The 13,422-nt window shown below is 32.4% G+C and overlaps 1 protein-coding gene across 1 annotated transcript in view; it reads left to right on the plus strand.

Annotated features, from left to right (window-relative positions):
- The first annotated feature begins 11,662 nt into the window (after positions 1-11,662).
- Positions 11,663-13,422, plus strand: part of cfap20dc (CFAP20 domain containing) — a 45,258-nt gene continuing 43,498 nt past the window's right edge. Inside the window, 3 exon segments of the mRNA XM_056459142.1 lie at positions 11,663-11,683; positions 11,776-11,865; positions 12,389-12,482. Coding sequence (XP_056315117.1) covers positions 11,663-11,683; positions 11,776-11,865; positions 12,389-12,482 — 205 coding nt within the window.

The raw sequence follows: 13,422 nt of genomic DNA on the forward strand, positions 1-13,422 counted from the left end.
AACTGTATTCAAATACAAAAATGTAACAAACGTAAAACAATATGGTCATCAGTGTATAAATGATATTATACAAAAATATCTTTATATTTTACTATTTAATAAAAATCTAATCCTGCGATGTGACTATTGCAGATACACACATTGCAATATCAGTGCTCAAACGATATATTGTTCAGCCCTAATCAATTGAACCTTTCAATTCCATCTAGTAAAAAATAAACGACTGAAATCTTCCATACTGAATCGAAAGTTCTAAAACCAACGCAAAAAAGATCACACTTACTTGTTGCAGAATAAGGCCAATATTCTTATAAGCACTGCCTAGCAACCAGAACACCCTGCCGACCACATAGCAACATGCTAAAAGCAGCTCAGCACACCTTAGCAATGCTTGACAAATAAAATGGCATGCTCCAATTTGTTGGGCTGGTTTAATTCAAATTTAGTAACCTATCAGTTTGAAGCACGTTCCCTCAGGCTGTGTAAAAGACATCCATAGGAATATCAGAACACTTTTCCATAACCTCTCCACCGCTCATGCTTTTGGACATGTGGTAATGGTATTGTCACAACAAAGAAATATCACACGCTCAGTCAGCGAGCAACAATGTCCATGACATGTGTCACAGTTCGTGGCAGGGCCACTAACATTGCATGTCAAGGCAGATTGCTTAGAGAGCTCTCTAATGTATTTTGGCCTCTGAGTTTCACTCCACTCCACTGAACCTTTGACATTTGCCGAAAAGTAGATCCGCTCAGCTCCCTTACCATTGAGCCTACCAACACATGCTCGCATTTATTTAAAGAAATTCAAGAATTAGCATATTACATATTAATGGAATTTCACAAAGAAGCATTAACCGCTGGAAAAAATGAGCTTTTATCACATGCTTTTAATCTGAATTTAGAACAAAGACAAATCAATATGAGCAAATCACATGCCATATTAAACAGAGTATCCTGATTATCATCCCTACTTTAACACGTCTAGACATATCTGGGTCGTTTTTGATGAAGAAGAACAATGTATGCTTGATGAAACAGAAGAGATGTGATGTCAAAGAACTTACTAGTTAGCACTACTGGAGGCTTCAGGACTGGTTTTCTTTTATAACATCTTCCAACTGAATTACACCTACAAATATGTGAAATTATTTTAATATGAATTAATCTTGTTTCTTTATTCTTTATTCCCTATTCTGACTACTCATTCACTGCATGCATTTGAAATAAGAAGGTGCAATGTATTTTATTACACCTGTGTAGGCCTACCTCAAGTAAAAAGAGTCTACTTTACAGTTCTTCTTACTGTTTTATCGTGCCAGTAGCATGTTTTCAATCTATTTTCATTTAACGGAATCAAGAATCAAATAAAGAGCTAAAATGAATTGCAATGAGATCTTGCAAATCTACCAATCGAGACATAATTGTTAAGATAAAAGTGTCTACTCTGCATTCTGTCCCTGATGTAGCTATTTAATATGAAAAAATGAATTATTAATTTATAAATGAAATAACCTACCCAAAGAATCTCATGTTTTCTCCCCAAATCTTAACATCTATTTACAGTTTTTATTAAATTAAATATTTAATGTTAATTGTCTCCCCTCATTTTTCCAATCGCAATGGGGTATATGCACACAGACTTTTAATTTAAGTCAGCCAGCCCCAGTGCTTCCGGTTAATTGTCATACAGTACCATACAAAATTGCCATGTTTAAGATCTGATTTCATTAAAAAAACAGCGATCTTTACTGCCTGGCTGAGATTCGGACCAAACAAGAAGCACTGCATTAAATTATATTTTTCCGCACCATGTCTTTAAAATATTGAAATTAGTTTTACCCGAGAATTTTCAATGGAATTTCGGCGCTAGTTTGCTGCTAATGAAGGCGACTGGGTTTAAACGGTCTTTCATCTTTTTTTTTTTTTTTACACTTTAACAACCAAATGGATGCTTAAGCCTCTTTAACCGATTATATTTGACTTACATTACAACATCGGTGCTGTAAAAGGTACCTTATGAAATTGAAAACATTCACATAAGCCTTTCACCGGATGTTCTAGCTGAAAAACACTAGCTGTGCATATAGCCCATTTGTATATGTAATGTTTAATAAAATGCTTCTAAAGCATGTAAATACAATTTTCATATCTCTATATACAATACAATTTTCTATATACAATATTTCAATCTTTCAAAAAACCATATATAAATTTGACATATTACTTTGTGTCCCATGTTTTTTTTACCATAGGTTATATATAGCATTTACACCACTTTGTTAAAGAATGCTACAGCATATACTATCACTAACTAAAGTTAAACTGTAATAAATTCTGTATTTTTTTAAATACATTAAACTGTATTATAGTGTGATATACCCAGTAGAAAACTACAGCATGGGTAATTTATTTTAAATTATCTAATTATCTTATCTAAGACATAATACATAGCTTTTGTTTTTAAAGCTTTTGTTGGTAAATTACCACAGTGTATATCTAGTTTGTTGGAGTACTGTTTAAATACTTACAATAGCAGATCAGCAGATATACTCTTACTTAAGATGATATTTTTTCATCCAGAGTTAGGTTGATCTGCATTCTCTAAGTATAGTCCATATGTATGGAATGAGCATCAACATATACTACATATGAAATCCATGCCATCTATCGCTATATTTAAACATATTTTAAAGACTGTCAGTTTAGAACAGCACATGTTTTAACAATTGTTTATGGTTTATGCTATTTTTGTGTGTATCTGTGTTTTGATATTTATTTTTTCTTTTATGTAACTCTGTCCTATGCTGCCTATCTTGACCAGGGCTCCCTGGTAGAAGAGATAATGTGTCTCAATGGGACATTCCTGGTTAAATAATTAAATAAATAAACCTGTTTAAATTACAATAGTTGTAAGTTACACTTGCTTCAAAAACACAATAGTAGCCTATTTACATTGGTATGTTTTGGTATTTATTATCTTGTTCAGTAAAATAGGCTCAGTGACAGTCACCTGAGAATGTCTTGTCTTCACCATTAAACGCTAGCACTGCATTCATAACTTAATGTGATATGTTGATAAAGCAATAGATAAAGATGGATTTCAGTAACAATTCATCAAAAAATTCAAACAGGGACACTGAAAGGAAGAGTCGATTCTTGATGGCAATTAAATCATGTCCGTGATGTCATTATTACTGCTACAGTACAGTACAATTCAATAAAACAATATGTTAATTAAATAACTTACATTTTAGCGTCTGCTCCACCAAAGGCAACGCGGACATTTGATGACTCACTGAATCAAGCAATTGCTGTTTACTTCCTGGTTGAATCAGAGGGAGCGAATCGGTTGGATGTTGGTTGAATCAATTAGCCTACTAGTCCTATTTTTAAAAGGGCATTTTTGTCGCCACCTATTGTTTTAGTTATGTAATATACCGAATTATTTGCTGCTATACTCATTCATTCATTTTCTTTCGGCTTAGTCCCTTTATTAATCCGAGGTCACCACAGCGGAATGAACGCCAATTTATCCAGCACGTTTTTACACAGTGACCTTCCAGCTGCAACAGATCTCTGGGAAACATCCATACACACTCATACACTACGGATAATTTAGCTCAACCAATTCACCTATACCACGTCTTTGGACTTGTGGGGGTAATTGGTGCACCAAGAGGAAACCCACGCGAACATGGAGAAAGTGTGCAAACTTCACACAGAAACGCCAGCTGACCCAGCCGAGGTTCGAATCAGCGACCTTCTTGCTACCTGCTGCGCCACCGCGTCGCCACTATAATTTTTAAAAGGTAAAATAATTCCAGCAGGATATACCTACACAAATAAAAAACTAACCCTAAACCTCAAAAGACTTTTAGGTCAGGAACATATGTATTTCGGTTTTATAGCTTAGCTAATTAAAGGAAACTTCCACACCTCAATCAGAAATATGAGACAGTGATTAATTGTTCAAAGGGACTTGTTTCCCTGTCGAGTCTTACTGTCAGTGAATAATTTGCAGTTTATTAGCAGCTTGTTTACATGTGTACTGCGAAGACTGTACATAACACCATCAAGGGACGGACAATCTGAAATAGTTTTACAGCACAATTATTGATCTATAATTGGTTTACGTGGGGGAAAAGGCTGTTAAATGTATACTTGGAAAAGATTTCAAGCTGTTGCCACACAAAGAAATCTTGAGGTTCCTCTCACATTTCCGTGAAACTGAAATGATGTTAAAATGTATAAAGTCAAATGTTCCTAAAGTCATTCTCTAGAGCAGTAACAATATTTTAAAGCCAAGCTTATATTAATACTTGACATATGCAGCAACCTGAACTCATGAGAGATGTATTTAAGTAGATATTAACAGGCCCGTGGCCAGGGGGGTTCGGGTGCTTCGAAAGACCCACCCCCACTGACAAAGGTCCATATACCAGTATTTGTCACATACATGAGCTCATTTGTCGTATTTTGACTGCTATGCCATCATAAATTGTGAAAATAACTAATCAAAGAAGGCTTTAAGACCGAGAAAAATCTGACGTAAGTGACGCCATCTTTCACTACTGACCGACTGTATTGTTGTGAAATAGAGAAAACATTTTACAGGTAACTTTTATTTTAAATTTTAGACCTTATTCTTCAAAGAAAAAATTACCAATAAAAAGGTATGAAGCACCAAATGTAATTTTTAAAGCATATAAAAGTTAATTTTAATACTAACTAGGCTATTAGTATATATATATATATATATATATATATATATATATATATATATATATATATATATATATATATATATATATATATATATATATATATATATATAATTAAATCCAAATAAAATTACAACAGGAATAGATAAAAATATAGCAAAATGGAAAAAAATATGAATTAATTAAAATAATAATAATAATAATAAAATAAACTTTACAGGCTGCACGGTGGCACAGTGAGTAGCACAATCACCTCACAGCAAGAAGGTTGCTGGTTCGAGTCCCGGCTGGGTCAGTTGGCATTTCTGTGTGGAGTTTGCATGTTGAATTGGGTAAGATAAATTGTCTGTAGTGCATGTGTGCATGGATGTTTCCCAGTGATGGGTTGCAGCTGGAAGGGCATCTGCTCTGTAAAACATATGCTGAATAAGTTGGCGGTTCATTCCACTGTGGCAATCCCTAATAAATAAAGGGACTAAGCTAAAAAGAAAATGAATGAATGAATAAACTTTACAGAATTGTATACATTTACCATATACAATACCAAATGTGGGCATCAAGGTGGCGCAGTGGGTAGCACAATCGCCTCACAGCAAAAAAAAGGTCACTTGTTGGAGCCCCGGCTGGGTCAGTTGGCATTTCTGTGTGGAGTTTGCATGTTCTCTCCGTGTTGGCGTAGGTTTCCTCGAGGTGCTCCGGTTTCTCCCATTCCAAGACATGCGCTATAGATGAATTGGGTATGCTAAATTGTCAGTAGTGTATGTGTGTGAATGAGAGTGTGTGGGTGTTTCCCAGTGATGGGTTGCAACTGGAAGGGCATTCGCTGCATAAAACATATGCTGGATAATTTGGCAGTTCATTCCGCTGTGGCGACCCCTGATTAATAAAGGGACTAAGCTGAAAAGAAAATGATTGAATGAATATCAAATGTGAAAATAATTCAGATAATAAATTACCTACAGTACATGATAATACAAATCAATAATCTGATACATTTATAGTGGTCTTCTGCATAAAGATGAAACCAAACCATATTGGTGATCACATTTACACCTGGTTGCACAGGTTTCTTTATATAAATCAGTTAAAGGAGAGAGTATAATCATTTTTTTTAAATATACTTTTTACAAGGTAGGCAAGAAAAAGCAGAAAAGAAAATGAATGATTAATAATACTAATAATAACAATAATAATAAAAATAATAATAGTAATAATAATAATAATTATTATTATTATTATTATTATTATTATTATTATTAGTAGTAGTAGTAGTAGTAGTAGTAGTAGTATTATTATTATCATTATTATTATTATTAGGAAAGGCAGTGGCGCAGTAGGTAGTGCTGTCGCCTCACAGCAAGAAGGTTGCTGGTTCTAGCCTTGGCAGGGTCAGTTGGCGTTTCTGTGTGGGTTTCCTTCGGGTGCTCCGGTTTCCCCCACAGTCCAAAGACATGTGGTACAGGTGAATTGAGTAGGCTAAATTGTCTGTAGTGTATGAGTGTGAATGAGTGTGTGTGGATGTTTCCCAGAGATGGGTTGCGGCTGGAAGGGCATCTGCTGCGTAAAACAAATGCTGGATAAGTTGGCAGTTCATTCTACTGTGGCGACCCCAGATTGATAAAGGGACTAAGCCGTTATCAATATCTTTATCTAAAAGAAATTGAATGAATGAATGAATGAATGAATGAATGAATGAATGAATGAATGAATGAATGAATTAATTATTATTATTATTATTATTAGTAGTAGTAGTAGTATTATTAGTAGTAGTAGTAGTATTATTATCATTGTGTATATTTTTTTATTATTCAAGTGTCCAAATTTTGACTGAGGAAAGTTGTATGTGCTGGCCAGTTTGTTATTTGCTTAATAAATGACAATAGGCTACTTAGCCTTAATAGACAGTTTTTACTTTTAAAACTTTAGCAGATTCAATTATCTTGTCATAATGATTTATGGTAAAAATAATATGTTTAAATATAGATTTTTTCATATTCCTATTTCATATTTCATTAAAAAGTGTGGTTATGATAGTCACCCGACAAGCTAATTCAGAAATACAGTTGAAGTCAGAATTATTAGCCCCCCTTTGAATTTTTTTCTTTTTTAAATATTTCCCAAATGATGTTAACAGAACAAAGAAATTTTCACAGTATGTCTGATAATATTTTTTTCTTCTGGAGAAAGTCTTATTTGTTTTCATTTCAGCTATAATAATAATAATAATAATAATAATAATAATAATAATAATAAAAGTAGTTTTTAATTTTTTTAAAACATTTTAAGGTCAAAATTATTAGCCCCTTTAAGATATTTTTTTTTCGATAGTCTAGAGAACAAACCATCGTTATACAATAACTTGCCTAATTACCCTACCCTGCCTAGTTACCCTAATTAACCTAGTTAAGCCTTTAAATGCCACTTTAAGCTGTATAGAAGTGTCTTGAAAAATATCTAGTAAAATATTATTTACTGTCATCATGGCAAAGATAAAATAAATCAGTTATTAGAAATGAGTTATTAAATCTATTATGTTCAGAACTGTGTTAAAAAAATCTCTCCCTTAAACAGAAATTGGGAGAAAAAAAACAGGGGGGCTGATAATTCAGGGGACTAATAATTCTGACTTCAACTGTAAATAGTGCTTAAAATACATTATTTAAATACAGTATTTAAACTATACTTAACTTCTTAGTTAAATAGAAAATTAGGTGAATAACTGCAAAAAGGTTCACTATTTGAGAAAAAAGAACCACACTTTCATCAGGCTGGCTACAGGCCTGATTACACGATCGCAACAGACAATTCAGCCCAAAAGAATACAAAATACAGAGTCCATTTGTTATCATTGCCTTGTCTGAAAACAATACATTGGTTTCTAACCAGTAATAAACTCAATAAAAATATTCCATCCTTCAGAGAACCATAAAAAGCATTTCAGCTTTATCAAAAGATTAAAATTAGCCATACACAGAATACAGCAAATACAGCATTAGTGCTCTCCAGAGGTATTGGCCCGCACTAGATAATAATATATAGTAATAATAATAAGAACTGAAAGACTTTTGCATAGTAGACAGTTTCTCTTCCAGCTGTTTATATTAAAAATCCCTTTAATAAATACATGCATTGCGTAAAATGCCATTTTAAAGTCATTATTTGAGTAATACTTGCAGAAATCCATTACAGAACACAAAACTCGATATTATATAAACACATCCCCTCCAAAACAAAGTGATAAATCAGTCAGCGCATAGGTGTTTAATTCATATGCAGTGAATTAACACATGCAACAATAGCAATTATAGGTGCATGATTTACTATGAGCCCAATAAAAATGTTAATACTAACAGTGCAAATGTATTAAGACAGAAGATGATGTAAATGTCTGCTTGCATCCATGGTGCTAAAAAAGGCATTTCTTTTAGATATGAAACGACAGCTCAGTGGTCGCCTATTACCGTGGGGATTAGAGAAAACTGGGGTAATAATTTTCAATATTCAACAGATTGCCTGCATTCATTACGAAGCGGCACCCTTTGTGGTTCTGAATAGTGTTGTTAGCTTATTGATTGTGTCAGTCTATTCAGGTATGTTCCAAGCTGCCATCAAATTACATATTTGACCTTCAGTGACAATGGCCTTAATTTACATTGCTTAGTAATAGACTTATTAAAAACCTTCCAAAATCCAATTTGGGAAGCAGTTTGCAGTTGCTGCATCATTAGTATTGGAATGCATGTAAAGAGCTACCATCTGCTCAAAGTAGTTAAACCTTTGTCACACACAAATGCAAGACACGCTTCTCTCTCTCCAAATTATCATGGATAGAAACCCAACAGATAACATTTCTTTTTTTTTCTGCACATGTTGCACTATGAATACTAATTCTCTGTTGGTGTGGAGTCATGGAGTAAAATGCTGAAAGTTTAATCTTTGACTTACCAGAAGGCATGCATTTGACACTCAGCATTCAACAATGATGAATGATTCACAATGTACTTTAAGCAGTCGAAGAAGAGTCGAAGGTGTTGCAAGATTTTTGGGGGGAAGCTGTTATTTCTAACTATCGCAATTGGACTGTCATTCAATATTCTCTAGAATACTTTCTGTCTTCATTTTTAAGACATTCTACAAGAGTGAAAAGGGGCTGATTAACCATGACAGCTGCTTCATATAAATCACAGTATTTAAACAGTAAAGCACAGGTCATGATACTATGGGATAACGCCAAGATCAGGCATTATGGTTGTGATGTCCCTTTTTTTTTTTCAAATTTACAAATGTGATATACCTGAAGAAGCTATTTATATTTTTTTGATTAATTCTTTACTTTATTTATTTTTGTCTTTTCTTTTTCTGAGAGTTTGTGCCCCCTGCAGGTCAAAAGGTCTTTAAATAGGAAGGTGACTGGTTAGAGGTGTGGCTGACTGAGAGTGCACAGCTTTTTGACCTTGAGTTGGAGCCGTTTTGTTTGTTTTGCAGTCCAAAACAAACAAAGTGACTCTGTTAAATATACTTAAAGTTTTATAAAGTTCAAGTTAAAAAAAAAAAAAAAAAAAAAAATATATATATATATATATATATATAGACAGTTGAAGTCAGAATTATTAGCCTCCTGTTTATTTGTTTCCCCAATTTCTGTTTAACAGAGAGATATTCTCAACACATTTCTAAACATAATAATTTTAATAACTTATTTCTAATAACTGATTTATTTTATCTTTGCCATGATGACAGTAAATAATATTTGACTAGATATTTTTCAAGACACTTCTTTATAGCTTAAAGTGACATTTAAAGGCTTAACCAGGTTAATTAGGTTAATTAGGCAGGTTAGGGTAATTAGGCAATTTATTGTATAATGATGATTTGCTCTGTAGGCTATCAAAAAAAATATAGCTTAAAGGGGCTAATAATATTGACCTTAAAATGATGATTAAAAAAATTAAAACTGCTTTTATTCTAGCCGAAATAAAACAAATAAGACTGTCTTCAGAAGAAAAAATATTATCAGACAAACTGTGAAAAATTCCTTGCTCTGTTAAACATCATTTGAGAAATATATTTTAAAAAAATCAAAGGGGTTTAATTCAAACAGCAGTTCAATTTTTTTTTTTTTTTTTTACTGGAAATGACTGGCCTCTCCCAAAAGATATTAGGACAATGCACAAGAGACATCATTGTGTGAGAGAGAAAAAAATTCTCAGCATTTTTTAGATTTCAACAAAAACATTAAGTCACAATGTGCCAGGGATATGAATAATTTTAGGCTTCACTCTGTATTTATTAAATAATGTACACCATGGTGCTGAATGTTATGGTGCATATCCATGGTTAGTGTGTGTGTGTGTGTAGTAATTTCATTAAGCACAATATCATATTGAAATAAAACAAACCTGCTATGTCCCTGAGAATGTGTATTTATTTCTTTTGCTTACAGAAGATTACTGTTTTGCAGGTGTGATAAATGTCTGTAAACATATCTAAATGCCAATTCTGACTTCTGGTGGAAAAAAATATTATAGAATAAAATATTGAAATGCAAGAAAATAAATAAACCATGGAAGTTGTAGCCTAAAGGTTTATGTGTAACAAACTGAATCAGCTTCTTTCTACATGTGTGCGTCTATGGCTGCAGCTTTATATAAGTGTTAATATTATACAGTGCTTAGCATATATAAGTACACCCCTCACAAATCTTTCTTTTAAATTCATATTTTTAATAATAATACAATATTATATTTGTACATATACATTAGATTAGTCAGTACTGAAGCCAAATCTGACTAAATAACTTACGATAACAGTCCAAAAAACATATACAGTATATTATAGAAAAATATTAAATACAAAATTTAAAAAACGGAAAAATTAAGAAAAGAAAAAAATTAAAAAAAAAAATGTAGTTAAAATTTTGTTGGTTGTATTTATTTCTTTATTTTTTGCAATATTTTGCCTGAATTTTATTGCATTATCTTTCAACTTCTAAATGTGTTCGATGACTAAAATATATCTGTTTAATAAATCGGTTTTGTTTAAATGCACCAAAATACATTGTCATATTCACTGACAAATGGGTAAAAATATTCCTTTTCAAAATGGGGTGTGCTCAATTATGCTGAGCACTGTATAACAGTGTTAATAGTTTCATTATGCAAAGGTTTGAAAAAATTCTTCCACATTAGTATTATTATTATTGTTGTTTTTGAAAATTACAATTGGTCAGAATAACAAATCTTAACAATGAAAACACTGATATTTTGTTGTGAATAAGTCATAAACATGTCACTTTATGCAAAAAATAACACACAAAATAACATTTTTCTTTTAAACTTGTAAAAAAAATGTCATAAATAGTTTACAGAAATAACAAATCCAGAGAATCTGACCATTTTTAAGTGGTCTATTCATTTTTCCATAGCTGTAATGTGTGCCCTGTATGCAAATCAAGAGAGTAAATAACAAGTCATCTTAAAAATCTATTAAGTATAACTATTAGATATATACTCATAAAACAATTCTACGAACTGCTTTTTCTTATTTGCTGCTTTTCATATTTGCATTACAGGTTAGCATAGTCTGGAACAGACTGTCACCACAGTTATAGCGTCCCGTTGTCATAGAAACGACCTGCCGCTGCACCTGCTTGTGTCTTTTTCTCTAGCTAACCAGCTAACGTTAACTATCTGATTAAATTAGTTAATAAAGAAGCGCTTTTACAACTTCTTCAAGACTCTACAGACCTAACATAGACGACTGATGTTCGTATTCCTGGGTAAAATGTTTTGCGCTCGTCTATGCAGCAAATAATAGCTGATGTAGTTTTGTATAACCGTCATTGTGTGCAACAGTGGCTATGAATCATCTTTTGCTCGATCTGAATACGACAGAAATAAAGTGACCTTCACTATTCAATCTAAATCTTTTGAAGCATGTTCAGAAACGATTACCAGGTAGGCTAAAGTAAGCACAGAACACACTCATTAATAGGCACTTCTTCTTTTCAGTGTTTTCATTGTGTGTGCGCGCGCGCGCGTGTGTGTAGGGTGGTCTCACGGTTGACATCTTCAGCGCACAAGGAAAAGATCCTGTGGCAAAATGGAAACTATATGGCCGGAAACCTTCAATAACTAAAGTATGTGTGTTTCAGTAATGGCAGCTTTTTGCATTAACGAATTGTTTTCAACTGGTCAGAAAATAAATGCAAAATATTTCGACACAAATGTAATTTTTTGTGCGTATTTTGTTCAAACTTTAAAAAGCAGTTTAAGAAAAGTCAGCATGTGTTCTGTGAAGTGCATCCTTTTTTTCCTGAGAAATAATGGTGAAATTTATTTATTTATTTTTTCAAGAGTCTAAGGCATATCCCTGAAGTTGGCCTTCATAAAAATAAAAAAGAAAATAAGAGTATTCACTGGAGGAAAAAAGGCATCATTTCATACAGCGTGGCAAAGTCTCTCCTGTAAATAATCTCAGAGTGAATTGGAGAATGGTCTTCATTTTATATAAGATAACACAAGTAGCAGCACTAAACCAATGCCACAAACACATCCAGTATATTGCTTGTATCTTCCACAATAAAGAATCTGCAAAAATCTATGAGCCTTCTGAAAAGGAGGAATATTACTTTTTATTGATTATTTTCTGTACTTTAACAGGTGTTTGATAAAGAAGTGAAGGGTTTCGTGTACAGTCTTGAAGGCAACAGTCAAACACACAAGATGCAGTTACCTAAGGACGGAAAGATGACTCGTGAGTGCTGTTTAAATCAGAATAAATCAGACTCATCACGGGGCTCTAGTGCTTCAAGGTTCTTCACTGTCATCTGCGGTTCCATTACAGTCTTTTAACATTCAAAAAACCTTTCCCTAGGACAAAAGGTTTTAAAGAGGACATTTAACAGAACTATCACTATTTTAAATTTCTTTTTGGGGGGATTATTTATTGTTTTACGAAAATTATATGCAAAAACACAACTAACAAAAACATAGTATTAGCACATTTACACTTGATTATTTGTCTTACAGCAGCAATCAACACTGTAAAAATATTTGTAAATTCATTTGTGTTTTTTAAATGGTTTTGAGTTGCATTATCGAATATATATATATATATATATATATATATATATATATATATATATATATATATATATATATACAGTTGAAGTCAGAATTATTATCCCCCTGTTTATTTTTTCCCCCCAATTTCTGTTTAATGGAGAGAAGATTTTTTTCAACACATTTCTAAACATAATAGTTTTAATAACTCACCTCTAAAAACTGATTTATTTTATCTTTGCCATGGTGACAGTAAATAGTATTTAACTAGACATTTTTCAAGACACTTCTATGCATCTTAAAGGGACATTTAAAGGCTTAACTAGGTTAATTAGGTTAACTAGGCAGGCTAGGGTCATTGTATAACGATGGTTTGTTCTGTGGACAGTCAAACAAAAAAAATTAGTTTAAAGGGACTAATAATTTTGACACACTGTGAAAATTTCCTTGCTCTGTTAAACATCATAACAAATATTTTAAAAAGCTACTCTGACTTCAACTGTGTGAATACATATATATATATATATATATATATATATATATATATATATATATATATATATATATATATATATATATATATATATATATATATATATATATAAAATCATGTTGCTGGATATAGAGATTGA

The sequence above is a fragment of the Danio aesculapii genome, chromosome 6, assembly GCF_903798145.1.
Source record: "Danio aesculapii chromosome 6, fDanAes4.1, whole genome shotgun sequence".
NCBI lineage: Eukaryota > Metazoa > Chordata > Actinopteri > Cypriniformes > Danionidae > Danio > Danio aesculapii.